Here is a 21,110-nt window from a genome sequence, read left to right on the forward strand (position 1 = left end):
ATAATAATATAAAAATAACCAAATGAAAAGTCTTTTAGAATTACATAGCCAACGAAACTAGATACAAAGAAAGCAAGAGGATGAGTACAGGACTCATAATTACTACCTTGGATGATAAAGAATGGTATACAGGTAGGAGGTATGGGTGGAAAAAAACAAAACCAAATGTAGATTAAGTTCCTAGCTTTGGGGGGAAGAGGGGAAAGAGTAAGTGGTAGTCCAGGGAGCTTATTATAGTGATAGATGGACAATGATTAATCCAATGTTGTGTATCTAAGGTTAATTTAAAAAGTAAAAATTGCATGAAAATTTTCAACTAAAATTGAAACAGATAGAATAAGCACTTCCGTAGAGAATGCTTGAGGCAGCAATGATAGGGAAGGGAAACAACAGAATTAATGTGTAAAATATTTGATATTCAGTACATCTATCAGGTTATAAGTATAACTTCTATAAGCTGAAATTCCATTTTCTCTAATAACAACTTCCTGATGAATTAAGGTGTTTGTGAGCCAGTATGATAGTTTTAACCAATTAGAAAAAGCAATCACTGCCAAATTTCTAAAATAGGTAAAATCCTAGCAATGGCGTATATTATGCAATTCTTGTATATCAGTTCATTTTTATAATAGACACCAACATCTAAAGGAATTATCATCAAATACATTCCTCTCAGGCTTTCTGGTTCTTCATTTTTAACAAACAAAGTATTTATATGTATAATGTTATATAAATTTAATTGCTGTAAGAGTGTGAAAAACTGAATGTTTTATCTAAATTTCATGATATAATTAAGAAACCAAACATATAACAAGATAAAAGTTCTCCAGTTCCACTTTTCTAAAATATTAGAAGCTACTTTTTCATTAGCATGTTTTTCCCATTCAAATTTTTCAAAATCTTTTTAAAACTATTAACCAGTTTTCAATTTTATTTTGCTGCCAAGATTGAACTCTGCTGTATATCAAATGTTAATCATATTAAATGCCATGGTTTCCTCATAATCTAGAGTAAAATTAGTTTTAAAAAATAGAATAGACATCTAAAAATTTTTACTAGAAAATGATGCAGAATTAACTATCCTATTCAAATATCACTTATGCTTCTGGAAATAACATTATTTTGAATTATATTCCTATCTATAAAGTCGTACTCCATCCTTCCTATTTGTTCAAAAGCAGACACACAGCAATTAATCTGATGAAAGGAATTTGAAAAGCAGAAAGATGAAAGCCCAAGGAATCAGATGCCAAGCACTAAGGTAAAAAGGCAATGAATACAAAGTACCCCTATCTCTCCATTTTTCCAACACTGATCATAAATGTGCATAGTAGGAGTTGCAAGAAACCTGAACTAATTTCTGTTGCACTGATTAGATAATTGAAACACACGATCCATTTTAGAGTTGTCATTTTACAGCACCAGTTTCAGTACAGACCTTTATCTAATTAGTAAATATTTGACAAGTTATTTAATAATGTATCTTATTCAATAAAGTATGTGGCATTCTAAATCCAAGCTAAAACCACAATGTATCAATTATGCAAAGAGCTGATGCTTATATTGTCTATTACAAAATTCATGCTATCTTCTCCAATTTTCTTAACTGCATCTCAAAGCACCGACTCAAAGTCAAAAGTTTAAGATTAGAAAGTTAGCCGGATCCATTTATGTAAGACTACAGGCAAAACTGAAAATAAATCTATAGCAATTTTTATCTTAAAACTTTGTGAACTTTTTTTTCTTTAAAATTTTAGTAAATAAAATGGATAAAGGGAAGAAAAAGAAAATGGACACAAATGCCAGGGAAAGTTGAAAAAAATTATCAGTTTTCTGAGTGACAGAATTAATAGCACCTATTATTTTCTTTTGTGTTTTTCTACATTTTCCATATTTTCTATAATGAATATGTATTACATATATAGCTTGAAAAAACTATAAAATCTGTGTTATCTACTCTGATTCCTTTCTCATATACCATTTCTCCAACCCACCCTAAAATTTTAATCTCCCCAAAAGAGACTTCCACTTTCCAGTAGCACTGCAACATTAGATGCCACCTCCTAACTTCCCACCAAATGGAAAATAACAAAATGTAGATATACCCAGTACCAAAATCCCTTTAACTTTTCAAGGGAATATTTTTGGGACAAGGGATCAAAAACGTAAATTAAGGAAAAGATAAGTAATTTTTTTATGTCAGTAGCCATAATCAACTTTTCTTTTTTTTTTTATAGAGGCATGTTTTATTTATTTATTTATTTGTTTGTTTGCTTGTTTGTTTATACATGCACTGGGTACAGTCAGAAGCGCGGGAGGGTGAGAGAACTCACCAGAGCCAGAGCAGGGAGCAGAGCAGGCAGAAGGACCGAAGTACACTGCTGAGGGGAGCAGCGGGCGGCAGGAGAGGTCTGCGCGCCATGTGGGACCCTCCTCAGGTGGCCGGGGAGCAGCCGGGGATCGAACCGGTGCCGCAGAGGCCACGGGCAGCTTCGCAACCCAGCGCTCAACCGCTGCGCCACTGGGGAGACCCCATAATCAACTTTTCTTAAAGTAGTCAAAAGACATTTCTTATCCTAGGTAACACATGGAGCCTTCTCACTGATGTATTGAGTACCTACTAAATGTCAAACACATAACATGCTTACACATAAACTTCTAAGGCAAAGTTTATCTTATGCACAGTCTACAGAGAAATGCCAACTCTCTTGGAAGGTTTTGGGTAAGCACTTGAGAATTTTCATAAGAAACAGCAATTGTTAAATGAGGAAAACCTGCAAGGTTTTTTGTACTGTTATTGTATGCAAATTATTACACCTTACTTGCAATAATAAAGTACTGCCTAATTACAGACTACCAAATAGGGCATAGACATCATTTTTACTAGTTATAGGGGAATCTTACAATTAGTATAAAGCTTGTATTAAAGTTAATTCCAGCTAATTACATTTTTTGACAAATTTTTAGAAAGTTCACATATCTATAACACTGGAATGTAAAACATTTATAGGTCCACAGAACAGTGGCAGGTGAAAGGATGGTGCAGTGGGGAACATATTCAATAGATTTGATTTCAATTTCAGACTTCCAGTTTGACCATGAACCATTCAGTTAACATTAGTAAACTCAGTTTCCTGATTTGTAAAATGTAAACAACAGCACAACATCCACCTCATTGGATTGCTATATAGATTAAATAAAATATATAAGGGTACCAAGTACAATGCTTGTCTTGTAGCAAAGAATCAATAAATGTTATTTGTAGTATCTTCAGGAAGTAAAAACCTTATCTTTTCATCTTTAGATCCACCTACCAAAATAGCTTTGGTAGATAATAAATGTTTCTTGAAATGAATCACTGTAATTCAAGGTTAAGTATTCTTTTGGCCTCACAAAAGAATCTCACTACATAAGAAAGAAAGAGAACATAACACAAGTTAAAGAGATAAAAATTAGAAATTGCCAATTAAGTTTATATTTTTAAGCAGCTTAATTTATTTTTTAGTATAGTAAATATCTTTCTTACACATCAAAGCCTCTAACCAGAATTTGTGTGTAGTTTATTAATGCTTCCTTGTTGAATTGCCTCCTACGTTATTGTAAAGAATTAGAAGTATTACCTAGCAGAAATTTTATAGTAATTAACAGGTTAAAGCACTGTCCTTTTATATTTTCTTAGTTTTGTCTTTTTACAATAACAACCATATGTTATTAACAAGCCAATTCCAGCTCAACTAGTAAAGCATTTCTAATTCTGCATTATAATTTGAAAACTAATAAAAAAAAAGTCAGATATTTAATGGTTCTAAATATCAATTTTCATTAAAAGTAGGTTGTAACACATAACTTTCAGAATGAGACAAGTATTCCTGTGACAAGTAATGGCAAAGTAGCATTTTTTTTTTTTGCTACTAAACACATTTAAAACTTGCTACATAAATTACTATTTAGATACTTAAAACTCTGTATGGCCCAGAAGCATTAAGAATTTCATATTAAACTACTTTTCAATTTAAATAAATTCAAACAATTTAGAAGTTTTTTTAAAAAGCAGTTTTTCCAAAGAAGTTTGCAAAATACTTTTCTACTATATATTAGTTTCATAACCCAGTGAAGTAAATATCACTTTAATGGCTTTTTTTGTCAAAATCAAAATGTGCTATTCATATTTCATGACTAGGCAATGATTCCCAATGTGCCTAAAACAAACTTCATTTTAAAAGCTCATATAAATTAATAAAATAAATTCCATTCGGCCAGCAAAGGAGGTGAGTTGTAAGACCTCATAAAAGGCTAAGTAATTGAAATTAGCAACATGTTTGAAGATATGAAATTCAGCTCTGCATTTCCAAAGGATTTCAAATTTGCAACAAAGCACTGGTATATCTTGCTGAAATTTCTCTATTTGTGGTGTAACTATCACAATGCCTTCCAGATTACATCTAACTGCACAATAAACCAAGCTTAGAGATCTATCTAAAAATACACGTAAACAGCGAGAAATTTAGAAGCAGTTGCAATACTCAACGTTTACGTCATCAAGAATCAACCCTTCACTTTCCAGATTCAATATTTTTTCAAAAAATTTAACTGTTCAATGCAGAAAAAGAAATGTAAATATGCTATCTCGCCCTAAATTCCCATCTTCAACCTTTGAAAAGATGACTACGTTAAAACAAACAAAGTTTAAGTCAAAAATAAGCATGACATTTATAACCCAGATGGAGACATCGCTGGAGCACTACAAAATAATAAGAATTAAACCCTATAGGATTGAGTAGGTCCCCTTGTACATCAGAGACCCAAAGACAAAAATCAAGCCTACATCATCAAACATTTAGCTGGAAACTGCAAAGAAATAATATTCCTTACTCGATATGGACCTAACTAATTAAGGGGCCTATTTTATTCTCATCTTCTGCGGGTTTGTGGTGTCCGACTTTTTCCTTTAGCCAACTGCTTTCTGATTTGTAAACAACTTCTGCAGCTCTTTCTCTGGAGTTCAAACGGGAGGGAAAATGAAAGTCTGAAAAGCATCAGCATCTGAGCTTCCGGATCTAAACAGGGAGTAGCTGGGCAAAGGAACACATATCAACTATTTGGTACCAAAAGGCAGCCCTTTTTAGAGGAATGAAATACAGTTACCTGAAAAGAGCTGATGAAATTAAGCAAGCATTTGGTGAGACACGTTTAAAAAAAAAAAAAAAAAAAAACTTGTCGGGGGCTGGAAGTTATGGGGGCGCTCTTTGTGCACAGTCTGCAGGGGAAGGGGAGGGACGAGAAAACAGCTTGCGAGTCATTCAAAAGGAGTTTACCGAGCGGTGTCCGGGGGACAAGCGGGGCGGGGCCGACCCCGCGGAGGGAGGGGGGGTGACCGGGGCGTCCCCCCGCGGCTCTGACACCCCGGGAGGGGGCGGGAAGCTGGCCGCTCCCGGGACCGGGTGAGAGCTGGCTCCAGCCGAAAAGAAATGGGGGTCTCTCCTCTGGGAGGTAATCAAATTAAAGCGGTGGCAGGCCGGGGACCCGGCGCGGGGGAGAGGGTCCTGCTCCCGAAGGCAGCGGCTCCCGAGTGACACCCCGAGTTTCCGCAGCTAGCGGGCTGGGGGGCAGGCGGCAGCTCGGCTCCCCGAGGCCCTGGACCCCGCGCCAGGCTTTCTCCCTCTCTCCGCCACCAGCCCCTCGCCGGGCCGCGGGCCTTACCTGCAGCTCCGTGAGCAGAATCTCCCCCCGTTCGGGGTTAGACGCCATTGCGCTCTGCTCTGGACTCCGCACCTGGACGCGGCCGCCGCTGGCGAAGGGAGAAGGCGGGACGGGAGCCGGGGCGGGGGGTGAGGAGCGGGGAGAGAAAAGAAAAAAAAAAAAAAAACAACAACTAGGGATTCATGGAGGCGCAGCCCCTGCTGGAGGCGCGGCTTATTTCACCCCGTTCATGGAAGCGGCGGGGAGCGAGGACACTCCTAGCGGGCTCCCCCTCCCCGCCGGCCCGCCGCCGCCCGTCCGCGCCGGACTCTGCTCGCTCGGTCGCTCCCTCTGGGCTACGCCAGGAGCCGCCTCGAGCCTCCCGGTGCGGGGCGCAGCGGCCGCGGCTGCAGCTCCTCCTGTCGCACCATTTGGCTGTCACCGCGTCGCAAAAGCGGCCGCGCTTGGCGGCTGCCAGGACACGTGACGGCCGCGGCCGCCGCCTCCCGCCGGGCGGGGTAGGTGGGGCGGAGCGGCGTGGGGGGCGGGGCGGCTCCCGACGTGGGTTGGCGGCTCCGCGGCCGGCCGGGGCAGCCATTGGACCCGCCGGGGGTGAAAATGAGGGGAAAGGACTGGGTTCGCGTCTCTTGGGAGGCGGGAAGAGGAAGAAGAAAACGGGCCGACTTTTCCTGCTGCGGTTAACGGCCCCTCTGAGAACGCTAGAAATATGGAGCGTTTTCGCTGTATATTTCTTGTTTTTCCCCCAGAGCGACCTTCTCTTTGGCTGAAGTTTAGGCCTAGCGTGAATGGGCCGCTCTCTAACCTCCACTACCGAAGAGCTTTCAGACTCAAACCCTGTAACTCAGTCCTCCTCCCCCCAACAACCCAAGATGTCATTTTTGATTTTTGGTCGCCCCCACCCTTAGTCTCTCCTTTCCAGCCGGTGAAGTGCACAGCTAGCTGAACATGGGATGTTTTTCTGTACTTTTTCCAAGGAATGTAAAGAGCTCTAGATTCCTGACAATTTATTCATAGTCTTTTAAGATGCTTTTTCCCAAGCGCTGAACTAAGGTTTGGACTAGAGGATTCGACAGATTTTGGTATTTAACTGGCTTCTTGAATTGTTTTAACTAAAGGGGTGGAAGTTGATCACCCCCACGAATGGGGAAAAAAAAAGCCAGTTATCCTTGGTGTAGTAAGCATCCAAGCCACCTGTCAATTATATAAGTAGTCTAAGCTTAGGTTTAAAAAAAAAAAATGACATTATATAGTATATTGGAATGTCAAAGTTTCCAACAGGTAGCTTTTGTTTGAGGAATGAATTGCTATTTTAGGTAACTGCCTACTTTTTGATTATTTGAGGTTGAAATACAATGGCTTGGTTAAAAACTACTCAGAGAAAGTGGTAGAAGGTTATTCACCCTGCTAGCTGCTTGAAGGAGGGTTTAGTTAGCATATTTCTTAAGAAGTATAACATTATGTACTTCTCTTACACTCTATATCTATTGGCCTGATTGTAGGACTTAATGTTGATCTTTTTGTCTTGTCAAATCTCAGGCATTAATTTGACAAACGTTTGTTAAAAGTCTAAAGTTCTGTGGTAATATTTCCTGAATTCACACATGAGATAAAGAATTTTTCTGGTGTGTGTTGCAAAAGTCTGTGCTGAATGAATTGCCTTGGTTGAAAATCATAATTAAAATATATGAAATAACAACACTTGGAAAAGCCTGGATATAATTGCTCTCCCCTGTTAACTAAGAGTAAGACAGTGTTCTAGGCCCTGGAGTTACAGCTAGGATTAAGAAAGAGTCCTTGTTCTCAGAGTGACTGAGTCCTTTGGAGAAACAGACTGGTGTCCAAACAACTATAAAACAATTTTAAATGTTAAGCACAACGTGTTAGGTGAGCGCTGCATCCACATATATACACATATATAATCTGTGATAAAATATACATAATATAAAATTTACTTTTTTAGTCATTTAAATGTATAGTGGCCTTAAAGGAATGCATATATGTTTTGCTTAGTTTTTTGCCCTGCCTTAGTCCTGAATGGATTTGGGATTATTGATATGCACAGAGTAGGTGCTTATTAATAATGGAATTAAAAATTACGAAATAAAATATTATGAAAGGACTTAGTGACACAGAGAGTCAATGAGAATTCTTTTTAAAAAGATAAATATGGGGCCTCCCTTGTGGCGCAAGGGGTTAAGAAGCAACCTATGAAGCTGTCCGCAGCCACTGCAGCATTAGTTCCATTCCCAGCCAGGGAGCAACCCATATAGTGCAGCAGACCTCTCCTGACTCGCCCACTGCTCCCCTCAGCAGTGTACTTTGGTCAGTCTGCCTGTTCTGTTCCCCACCCTGGTGAATCCTCTCACCCCCTGCACTTCTGGCCTGTACCCCAGTTCTTGTATGCATAAATAATCTTTTTTTAAAAAAAGATATATATGAAAGAAAATATTTACATCTTAGTACCATGGCATTTTAGAGTTAGAAGGGACTTAAAGTTTCTAAATAACCCTTATAAGTAGAAAAAAATGAGCCATAATTTATTTAAAACATTAGGAACATGGTAACATTATTACTTACTGGCAGAAATGGAGACTAGAACCTAAATCTCCTAATTGCCGATTCTCCACTTGTTTTAACCTATACCATGCTGCTGTTAGAACCTAAAAACAGGATCCTTATTTAAACTGAATTCAAAGCAGTAAGTAGCCCCTTAAATTTTTTAACTTGGAGACTTCAAACTTTACATATTTCTAGTCTTGAAACATTGATAATCATTTAAATTTTTCATATCACATGTAAATAACATAAGAAGTTTTAAGTATTATATCTGAGATTAGTTTTTCTACAGAAAGCAGTACAATACAAAAGAGAAACCAACACTTTATTAAAACTGCTTGATGATCTGGACACTGTGATATTTTAAATAGTAAATTGGTTTAATTTAAGCTTAAAACAAACACCCAGCTCAGTCTGTGTTCTGGGGGACAAAAAAGTAATAGGACATTGAGCATGCTTATCAGACTGAAGCATATTTGAAATAGGTTTAGATGGAAACTGGTATCATGTTGATTCAGATGTGTTGTATTCAGTTCCTATTTGCAAATGTTTTTAGAGACTCCTAAATATAGTTCACATCAAGTTATGTTCTAATTTTGTTTGTCTGTGCTGTTGCTGAGAATCATATTTTCAGATTCTTTTCCCTTAGGTCCCAAGTGAAGTAAGACAAGAATCATCTCTCTAGGGTAAGGGTCAGAAACTTATTTTGTGAGCCACACTTATTTTTGTAATTGCTATGTATTGTTTATTTCCTTTTTTGTTCTTCCTTAATAGTAAAAGTGTTTTTGAAAATTCTAGCTTATCCCAACAGTATTATGTGAAGAATTGTGGGAAGGGTTTTTCCTTTGGTTTTGGTTTTGGTGGCAGTTCTTGTTATTAGCGTTAAAAGAAAAAGAGAAGACTAACTCTCCACTCCCAATGGGTCAACATGAAGCTGAAGTATTCTTTTTTTTTTTTAAGATTTATTTATTTATGCATACAAGAGCTGGGGTATGGGCCAGAGGCACGGGGGATGAAAGATTCACCAGAGACAGAGTGGGAAACAAAACAGGCAGATTGACCAAAGTACACTGCTGAGGGGAATAGCAGGTGAGTCAGGAGAGGTCTGCTGCACCATGAGGGTAGCAACCTGTCTGGCTGGGTATTGAACTCATGCTGCAGTGACTGCGGATAACTTCAAAGTTTGCATCTTAACCCTTGCACCACCAGGGAGGCCCTGAAGCTGAAGTATTTTAAGTGAGACTCCCAAAGGAAAGGGAAACAGAACTAGTAGATCACCACCCTTTTCCTTCTTGTAGGGATTGGTCCCTTATATGTTCTATGAGAATAACCCTGAGAACAAGTCAAGAACACAGAATAGAGTATGCTATCGTGACTACAGTAGATATTTTGGGGGATATCTTATCAACCCACTTTTCCTTCATAAAAAGAATTGTCCTCATCTCCAAAGAAGTCATCTCTGGAACCATGTAGATTTGGCTTGACCTAGATCTTTTAGTAAATGATGGGTGGACCACAATAGAACATGTCTAAGTTTTGCCAACCAGATTCTCCAAGAATTTGCAGATAAAACATTGGAATTCTGATTAATTGATGGCCCTAGAATTGGGAAGTATTTTGGTTCTGGGGCTAGATGGCCATTGTCTGCATGTACACAAAAATGCAGAAAAAGCTGCTCAATGGAAAGAGAAAAGGAATATAATGGTTACCAAAGCATATCTGGTCTGTGTCTTTGTGCAACATATTTAGTTAATGCTTTTCCTTCTTGCAATAGTTTAGTTAATGAGGCACAGTGACAAGATGAATTCGGGGGCCTCCCTGGTGGTGCAAGGGGTTAAGAAGCAACCTATGAAGCTGTCCATAGCCACTGCAGCACAAGTTCAATCCCCGACCAGGGAGCTACCCACATGGTGAGGCAGAACTCTCCTGACTTGCCCACTGCTCCCCTCAGCAGTGTATTTCAGTTGATCTGCCTGTTCTGTTCCCCACTCTGTCTCTGGTGAATCCTCTCACCCCCCCACACCTCTGGCCTGTACCCCAGTTCTTGTATGCATAAATAAATAAATCTTTTAAAAAAATATCAGGTAATATCAGGATACTTTGAACACAGGCCAATCCAATTTTGGGGACTCACAGGTTGTTTATACATAAATAAATAACCTTTCTTTCCCTCCACTGCTCCTTTCACCTTGATGGTAAGTCTCCCTCTTTTCTCCACCCTCCATAGATTAACAAGCATTTCCTATTCCTTTCCCAAGCTCCTAAGATTTGACTATACTCTGATCTTTATGATTTTTATCTATTGTATCAAATAGAATTATGTGGATTTTTTCCTCTCCAGAATAGAAACTCTTCTTGTGAAAGGGATACCAGTAGCTACCATTTTTTCTAGCATTGTTATATAATGATCAAATGAATGATAACATTTTAAATTTTATGTATTTGAGGTAATGAAAATAGATTTAATCATTGAAAAGTTAAACTTCTTATTCTAATTCTCAGGATCCCTTTTATAGTCTTCAAAATTATTGACGCCAGAATTATTGACTTTTGTCTCTGGGGTTATATCGTCTGATGTTTAATGTATTAGAAGCTAAAACTGAAGAATTTTTAAAACACAAGAATACATCAACTGATATTTAATTAGCCCTCAGAGTGATGACCTCATCCCATGTTACACTGCCTCTGAAAAACTCTACACCTGTATAATAGGAGTGAAGAATCCAGTAACATCTTAATATTATTATATTTCATATTATTAGTTATATATAATATATAATATTTTATTTATTGTATTAATATTATTACAAAAATGGTTATATTTTTGGAGATCACCCCTCTTGAAGAACTATTAATCTAAACCATTAGGCTGTCTATGATGATTCTGGATTAGTAAGATTTTTCTACATGTAAACATGGGAATATTATCTCTGTGCTTCCAGAGTTAAGCTGACCTAAACATGTTTTATAATTTGTTTTATAATGTCATATGCCATATATTTTATAATACCAAAACACTTATAAATTTCTGAACTTTTCAAGTGAAATTTGGTGTGGCGCATCAGAAATTTTAGTTGTCTTTGTTGAAATGATAAAGGAAGATAGGTGTGGGAAGTTTATATAAAACATTACTGTTTTACTACTGGGATACTTCTTTTGGAGGAAAATGCTTCTGCAATTATAAAGTGGCAACAACAAAAAAATTATACGTAAACAGAACTTAATATTGATCCTACCAAATATTGGAAAGGGTTTAAGTGGAAGGTGGACAACAGGGAGGTGGTTTTCCCTACCATTACTACTTCAGCACACAGCTATTATTCAATAATTAGTGTATCAAATATTTGAATTAGGATAAAGTTAAACTTTTATAGCAACGACACACCAAGTACATAATGTGTAAAGAAACCTAAAATGTGTTACTCTCACAAACAAGAATTATACAAGATAAGCAATTCGATTTTAAGCCTTCCTCTGCTCCATAAGTTCATCTAGGAATCTAGAATCCCGGTCTTAAAACTCTACCATCCACCATGGTATTATTCTCAGTTGCATGGTTGAAACTCCATGATCTACCTTGCAAGAAGGAAAAGAGAGCCTATGTTTTATATCTTAAGTCCCAAGATCAAAATTAGCACATATCATTTATACTCCCATTCCACTCTGAGACTGTATTCTAACTTCAAGTGAAGCCGGGAAATGTGCTCACTAACTGGTCATAGCCTGCCACAATTCTTTTACTGAATAAGATAATTTTGATTTTGATAGTTCATAGTATCCACCTCATAGAGTTTAAGGTAATGATTTTTGCAATAAACCAAGTGATGTACTTCTCAGGCTTTAAAATGCAAACAACAAATCTGTAACTGTCAGATTCCTTAGGGCCTGGAGTAAATACAGTCATTGTGTCTGTTTTAAAAATGAGAAAATAAAACAAATTCTTTGACACTCGGCAAGTGAAGATGATTGCTTTCGTAGGTTATTCCTTTATAGCTTGAGCTTTTTTGGAACACAGCCACCATTCTATGAGAAGCCAAAGCCAATTGGAGAGGCCATCTGCAGGCGTGTGGTCAGCAGTCTCAGCTGATCCCAAACTTTAAATCATCCCAGTCCAAGCACTAGACAGGTGACTGAAGAAACCATTTTGGTAACAGATGTTCCAGTCTCAGTCATTCCTCCATCAATCCATTCAAGTCACCAGCTCGGTCATTCTATATGAAGCCATAGGCAACATGGAAAGAGATAGACAATCCCTGGTATGCCCTGTCCAATTTCTGGAACCATAGAATTTGTAACCATATTAAAATGATTGGTTTGTACATTCGTTTTGGGCTGGGAGAGTTATAAATATACACAGTAGATACCTAGAACATACATTCCAAACTGGGTATTTACATAAGCTTTCTTAAACTTGCCACTGTTAGGAACTTTGAAAGATTTAAATTCTGTAAAATGATCAAATAAAAACAAGTTTAGCTTTTATAATTCATTCACTCAGTTGACAATATTTATGGAGTGTCCACAATTTATATAGGTTGTAGCTATAAAACCACACACCTTAGGATGCAGTTATATTCACTCTTATGTTTTCCAAGTAGAGTTTAAGATTCTAGGGTTATTTTAAGCATATTGAGTAAAAAATAATAATATATCTGACTTCTGTAATCTCTGCAGCGTTTAGTATTGATGAGAACTTCTTTAATTGGTGATACTTTAAAATTTATAATAGAAGTATATATGTATATTCATACATACAGTTTATTCAAGAATGGCTGAAAAGATGTTTATTTTCTAATTAAAAATAAGAACTGCTAGTTATAAGTACTTTTAAAATATAAAAATGACTTAAAATATATCACCTTATAAAGATTCTTATGAAGGGATTCCTATTAAAGATGCTATTTTGGAAAAGAGTATTACAGTCATTTGCATGTTTATTTTTATATGCTGGTAATTCACATGATCTGTGTATTGCTTTTACAGTTTAACTATAAGCCTCTTGCCAAATGAAATTTTATTTTTTAAGTATCTTATCACACACACATACACGCATTTGCACACACACATGCAAGCAGTTTGGTGTAAAATATAAGATCCACATTTCAATTGCCTTACTGTGTTGCCTATCGCAACTACAGCTTCCTAAAGTTCTCCTTTATTAGAACAAAATGTGGATGATTCAAATACCATGCTTCAGCTGCCTTCATCATTTGAATGAGATAAGCTCTCAGCAAGATGTATTCAAAAAACTATGGTTCAAACTGTGTTATCCTGCTATAAAGCAATCTGCTAAACATTTCTGAGGCAATTTAGACAGCTGTGACTTAGTTGCAAACAATGTGGACACTTAATCTATTGACTGAAATTGGGACTGCAGAGAAGACATTCAAGAGTCTTCTCATGAGTTCATTTGCTCCATAGAAAAATGCTTCCTATATTTTACGTGCTGAGAATGGAAAGCTAGAAACTATCCACATTTTAAAAAGAATAAAAATCACCAACCTTATAAAGTGGTTTTTTATTAAAACCTGTACAGTGGGATAAATGTAAACACAATACCACATATTGTAGGTATAAGCATTTTAAGGGTCTACTCCAAAGAATATGGCATTTTTAATTTTGCGTTATATTTGCCTTAGCATAAATTCTTCATAAATACTTGTAAATGACTTACTTATATCAGTATCCTTTTTTCAGTGCCCTGGTGCTGATAAAATATGTACTTGAAGTATATAATTATTCACCTAGAAAATACACGTCTTCCTGACTTTAAACACACTTCAAAAATAATTTTGTATACTAAGACAATGAAAATGTTACGTTAACTAAGTATATTATAATCTTTGATTTGATCACACTATATTAAAATTTGAAATTTACTATGATATGTGAAATCCACCAATATGTGAATCAAGACAAAGAATCATAGACAAAGAAGTTTATGAAAATAAATGCTCTTTTACATTTTTTTCAGTCAGTCATTTTTAAAGATATCATTTAGGTTGTGACTCTAATATGTTAAAATTCACTGTGTAGACATCATTCAGGTTGTATTTGGAAAAGTAAAGAAACTGCATTTTCTCATTTCCAACTTCTTGGTTTGTCATTATGTGTGTATAGTTAACAGAATAATAAAGCAAATAATTTCTTACAGATTTTTACATTAACAGATTTTTACATTACCTCAAATTTTCACTTTTGAACTGTCCTTTGAAAGCCATTAATCTTCTAATGTGTTTTTCTCCTTTCACTGGTTCATGATATAGACTAACAATCCTAGTAAGGCAGTCTGAGTGAATCATTTTTCATTAGCACCTGTTTTATTTACCCAAGTACCAAGTAAAAGTTGATCTCAATTTGGACCTTCTTCTGTCACTTAAATGCTGGAAGAATTTAAATTCTTATAGTGTACCTATAAGGATACACTAAACTCATTTGTTTTTCTTCAAAAGGTAATGAAGCCAGAAGCTATAAAGACTTTTATAAAAAAGCAAAGGTAACCCAAAGTGTTAAAGATTTGACTTGTTATCTGTATGCAGTTCATGGTGAACATCCTTTGCCTTAGGCAGTGTGAATGGATGAAAGGTAGGACATACCTGGGAAAGATTTGAAATGTGATAGTCAGGATTTTCTACATATTCATTCCCTCTACACTTGCTGTGATATTGATGTGGTCTCCTTGATGGAGATAGCTTATAGACAAATGGTCGTTTTATCTGTAAGTGGCAAAATAACGTTTTTCAGTATAACATCATTTTTTCCCTGACACAGGCTCCCTGCTCTCCCCTACTCACCTCCTTTACCCCAGATGGTTAGAAATTACTTGAAATGGATTGGAGAAGTAACGCATGCAGAAAATAAGGGTAATATCCCACAGCTACAGCATCAATTCATTTCAGGGTTTGTAATATATACATATATGCATGCACACATATATGTGTAAAATTGATAGTTCTTAATAGTTCTAAGAAAATCACAGGAGAGCAAGCCTAACTTTAACATTTTCAAAAGAAAGAAAATCCATGTCTTCCCTGTGTTAGTCTTAAAATTCTTCCTTTTGTCAAATCTATAAATTTTTCAGTTGAATTTAAGTTTGTTCTCACTCTCAGGTTTAAAATATATAAGCTATTTAATTTTCACATTTAGCAATTCAGTATTTTCAGATAAGTATAATCAGAATGAGATTAATTGGCTAACTTATTCAACTCTATTCAGCAGTCACTATTCTGTTTATATGTAATCAAATTTAATTTTTAAAACTATCAAGTGACTGTGTTAGGGTCTCATTTGCTTCTTAATTTGAATCATCTTGTGGATCTGATCAATATGATTAGCCAAGGTACAGAAACTCCTGAAGGTTACTTTAGTATTTGAGCTTTAGATTTGGTTCAGATTACTCCTGTTACTGTTTTTACCTGCATTATTTTGTATTTCTCTGTCTTATTGGCATTTGTTCAATTAACTTACAAAGAATAAAACAGTAAAGCGGCAAAAAGGCATGAAACAACAGGAGAACTTAGAAGTTAAATAAAATATACATTCAATTTTACCTCTCTCCAAAGGAACTATACCAGCACTAAATTCTAAGTTTGACTCTATGAGATTGAAGTGAAAATTCTCTTTCTGCCTCTCTTTACCTCAACCAGTATACTTACTGACCACATTTCACATGACAAAACATAACTTGTATATGTTCAATATGTGTGTCTATATGTGGATCAAATATATTTATGTCAATAATAATGATATTATAATAATAAACATTGATGCCATATCATCCTAACAGCCTTATAGAAGGAAATGGAGACTCAGAGGGTTAAAGTGAACTATTTGAGGCTTCAAAGCTACAAGAGGCAGAGCTAGAATTCAAAATTATCTGACTCCAAAACTTAGGTTCTCATAATGCTAACATTCACTGGAACAATAGTGAACAAATCCAGTTATTAATGGGTTGGGTCAGAACGCATGGTCATAAACCAAATAAGAATGAGCCAGTTACTAGAAAGAGAGGATTTGAGACACTGTTCTTTAAATTCCAAATTTTCTGTCATGTCCTTGACTAGAGTGGGCACCAAACTGAATGCTTCCTATAGGTTATTCTCTTTTCTCTAATATACCTACACATATTAGTAATTCAACTTTCTTTTGTTGATTCATTGCCTTTGGAAGACCTGGAATCTTTCAGACTTGAAAACAGTCAAAAAAGAACAGGACAGGAACCTTACTTTCTGATCCCTGATCCTATGGTTCAGTCTCAGGGCTAGTTTCAGAGCGATGAGGCCACACATTCAATGTTCACTTAACAGTTATTGACTATAGGGCCTCCCCCGGTGGCGCAGCAGTTGAGTGCTGGGCTGCAAAGCTGCCTGCAGCCTCTGCAGCACCGGTTCGATCCCTGGCCCCTAGCGAGGGTCCCACATGGCGCGCAGACCTCTCCTGCCATGCCTGCTGCTCCCCTCAGCAGTGTATTTCAGTCCATCTGCCTGTTCTGTTCCCTGCTCTGGCTCTGGTGAATTATCTCATCCTCCCGCTTCTATCTGTACCCAGTGCTTGTATAAATAAATAAGTAAATCTTTTAAAAAAAATGCCTTTATAGAAGCAAAATCTTCTTTGATAAAATGCAGCAAGTATATATGATTTGGGGAGATGATATTATAATTTTATATATTATTTTGGGAGATGATATAATCTGCTCTATAGAGGATAACACTTCTTCTGGGGTTAGTATATTTTATTTGATTCATACTCTATTTAAGTCTATGTATATATTTTATTTTTAAATTACTCAAAGGAGTTAGTAACCATTGTGACCCTTTTAATTCTACCTTTCACTTCAAATCATTTTCAAAGACAGTGGAGCACCATAAATATGTTCTACTGCTCTATAAAGAATATATAAGGTTTAATTTCACATCCCCAGTGTACTACTTTTGAAGTATACTCTTTATTACTGTGGTATTTTTCCTAATTACTCATGTCTAATTACGTTCACAAGTCATTATTAATAATGACATCTACTTCCTTATTCAGTTAAACATTTGCATAATGTTCTCAGTATAATTAAACATTCACACAGGTATTTTGGAATGTACAGTGTACTAAACTCTTTAACACTGTATTTTAAAAGCCATGTTTCTTTTGTCTTAGTACTATAAAATTCAGAAAATTCAGAAATGATCTGAAATTCTTCTTTGAAAAACATACTACAAATAGATTTAAAGAAAAATGTTATATGAGGACCATCGTATTCGTTCAGTATTTGGTGACAATTTAAAATTTTAATGTAACTGAAACTAGATTTAGTTTGTACCACTAGTTGGGAGCAACTTTATGGTGTTTAAATATGATTAATCTTGATTAAACTAAGTTAATATTGAAATTCAAATTCAGACAAGTCTCCCTGGTGTGTTGTGTCTCAGACTATAGGCAGTAAATGATCACCAGTTCAAGGAATAATTGAATAGCTTCAGTTTACATATTTAAAATTAACATGTAGAAATAAGAGAAAAGACACTCTCACACGTCAATCTTTGGTCCTTAGAACCTCCTTCAGTCACCTTGTTTCTCCTCTAGCTTCCACCTCCCTCTCTATAGAATTCTAGCCTTGACCTCTTTCTCTAACTTCAGCCTTGCATCTCCTACTAAATATTGACTATTCTGGATATTTCCACTTGAATATGTCACATTCACCTCAAACAAGTTATTTAAAACTGAACATATCATCTTTCTTCTTAAACTAGTCTCTCCTTTAGGTTTCCTTGTTTCTATAAAAAGTATCTTCATTCTTCTAGTTATTCAGGCCTAAAATAATTTTAAGTGAATTTTTTCACTCCTACCTCTCTATCTATCCACTTTGCACTTCACCTATTGGCAATTACTAAGTCTTGATGTTTATTACTTCACCAATGTATCTTACATCCATCCTATTTTTTCTACCACCACTTCTTAGTTGAGATCTCTAGTATATTTCATGGGCTCATAATCTCTCATACTAAGTATTCTCCAAAACCACAGGAAGTGTGGATGAACAATCCCTGCAAATTTGGCTGCACCATTTTTTTGCTGGGGGATCTGATTAGTTCTGTCAACACTAGCATCAAATTCTTCTTTGGGTTCTCTCCAGCACTTTTTCTTAGTTGGTTTTCTTTTTTCTTTATCTTAGGCTAGGAACTATACCTGAATGTATAGCTATATTCTATTCACTACAAATCTCTAGTAATACCACATCTCTGCTACTATCTCTCTTTTGGAATTCTTACTTAGTCTTAGATCCCTGTGTTCATAGCTTGCTCCCTCAGAATTACTAGATAAGCCATGATCTGAGGTAGATCATTTTATCTCCTCACCCACAATCCCCCACCTCTAAACCTACCTTCACCCTACTCTTCCTAGTCACAAGGTGTACTTGCATTCCCAAGAGACTACTGATGCATACCAAAGTTCACACAGGTCCCCTGTTGGAGAACAAACAAATCTCATTTGGCACTTCACATGAATAGTGAGAACCCTTGCATATTTATGATGACAGTTGACCTCTACACCCTAACCCATTCACAGCTTTACCACAATGCCTACCTGCATTAGGGTTACACTTTCAACATCCTAAATCAACTCTATCAAGATTTTTTTTAATCATTGGCAGTTTAGAAAAGTTCTTCAAAACTTGATCTTGGTAATATTTTTGGGATTATTGTCAAATTTCAGAAACTGCTGTACAAATGTAAAATAATCATGCATTGAAACTCATTTTGGCAGTTACTAATTCTAAGTTGTCTTTCAATTAAAAACGATTATTAACCTCTTTATCATAGATATCTGTATCTTGGTAGCATTTTGTAAGTTCTTTTTTTAAATTCAGATACAATTGACATACATTATATTAGTTTAAGGTGTACAACATAATGATTCAATATTTGTATACGTTGTGAAATGTAAGAAGTCCAGTTTGCTTCCATCACCATACTTAGTTACAAAGATTTTTCTTGTGATGAGAATTTTTAAAAGCTACTCTGTTATCAATGTTCAAACATGTAATACAATATTATTAACTGTAGTTAAAAATATAGTTATAGCTTCTTCACCCATTTGTCCAATTTTGATTGAAAGAGCATATATGTACACACACACATACATATGTATATATGACCCTTTAGACTATCTCTGCATATGTGAAATTGTCATACTCTTGAATTCAATTTTCAAATATTTTAGTGTATTTTAAACTTTAAAAAAAATTAAGATGCATGTAGGGTAAGGTAAAAGTATCAGGCTTCTCTGCCCTCCCACCATTAGGATAGATGACGGAACCCTGTGGTCCTGAATGCATGCCTGATGGCTGGCACCTGGAGTAGAGTGTGGGCATATGTAGATGAGATTCTCCTGGGCTAAGACTTGTCTCATAAGGGCCGCGTCTCGAGGATACCAGCAGAAGCAGAGTGAACCACGAGAAGAACAGAGACGCCGAGAGAAGCAGAACCACAAGAGCAGCAGAGACCACCAGAGAGCCCAGAAAGAGTGAAGACTTGCTGGGGGCTGGGAGGCCCGCCAACCTCCCGGCTCCCCAGCACCCCTACCTGCCATGTACCCAGTAAATCCCAATAAAAGCCTGCAAAAGCCACTGAGGGCTCCAGTACTCTCTCCTCCTTTACCCCGTCTGCTCGATCATAGAAAACCTGCCCCGTGCTCATTCCTGCCCTTACAATGCACTAAATATATTTACATATTTAATATTTTTCCTGATCCTATATGTTATAGAGTACAAAAATATCATACTGAATTCATCTTTATATATCCTCACCTAAAAGATCAAAACCTACAATAGGCACTGTAGTGGGCAGGAATGGGCACAGTGCAGGTTTTCTATGACCCAAGCAGATGGGGTAAGGAGGAGAGAGTCCTGGAGCCCTCGGTGCCTTTTGCAGGCTTTTGTTGGGATTTACCGGGTACATGGCAGGTAGGGGTGTTGGGGGTCTGGGAGGATGGCAGACCTCCCAGCCCCCAGCAAGTCTTCACTCTATCTGTGCTCTCTGGCATTCTCTGGTGGTCCTGCTGCTCTCGTGGTTCATGCTCCTCTGCTTCTCCTGGCGTCCCTATGATGCCGCCCTTAAAAACCTCAGTCAGCCCAGGTGAATCCCATCTACGGGCATTCTATTCCAGGTGTCCGCCATCAGGCATGCATTCAGGACTCAAAGTTCTGTCATCCTAAAGGTGGGAGGGCAGAAAAGCCTGATGCTTTTGCCTTACCCTACAGGCACTTAATAGATGTTTATTGAATGAAAGTTTCCATAACTTTTATAGTGTCTTATGGTTTTCAAAGAAGTTTCATACACATGATTTCATATAATCCCATAATGACACTTGGATGTATTTATAATACATTTTTTAGATAAGAAATAGATTCAAGGGTGCCTGCCTGGTGGCCTAGGAATTAAGTCTCAGTGCTATCACCACTATGGCATGAGTTCAATCCCTGGCCAGCGAGCTACCCCATGTAGCACAGCAGAACTCTCCTGTCTTGCCTGCTGCTCTCCTTAGCAGTGTATTTGAGTAAATCTTACTGTTCTGCTCTCCACTCTGTCTCTGGTGTATCCTCTGCCCTCCTGTACCTCTGGCCTACATCCCCATTGTTCTATGCAAAAATAAATAAATATTTAAAATAAAAAAAAAGATTCAAAATAGGAAAATAACTTCAAGGTCACCAAGATTTTGAATCCAAATCTCTTACTTATAATTTAGTTTAATGATAATGTCCTTTTAATGAAGAAAGTACATTTTAAATCACAAAACACCTCAGGAAATGCAGACACAAATAGGACATCTAATTTTTTTTTTTTTTTTTTTTTTTTTTGCTCAGA

General features: G+C 36.8%; 1 protein-coding gene across 3 annotated transcripts in view; it reads right to left on the reverse strand.

Annotated features, from left to right (window-relative positions):
• PKN2 (protein kinase N2) overlaps positions 1-5,748 on the reverse strand; it is a gene marked incomplete at both ends in the record, with an annotated part of 101,344 nt that extends 95,596 nt beyond the window's left edge. For all 3 annotated transcript variants that reach the window (XM_084242205.1, XM_084242206.1, XM_084242204.1), the window contains one exon: positions 5,701-5,748. In XM_084242205.1, coding sequence (XP_084098331.1) covers positions 5,701-5,748 — 48 coding nt within the window. The remainder of the gene's footprint in view (positions 1-5,700) is intronic.
• Between the last annotated feature and the right edge of the window lie 15,362 nt (positions 5,749-21,110).

Source organism: Talpa europaea (genome assembly GCF_964194135.1).
Source record: "Talpa europaea genome assembly, chromosome: 9".
In the NCBI taxonomy this organism is placed as follows: Eukaryota; Metazoa; Chordata; class Mammalia; order Eulipotyphla; family Talpidae; genus Talpa; species Talpa europaea.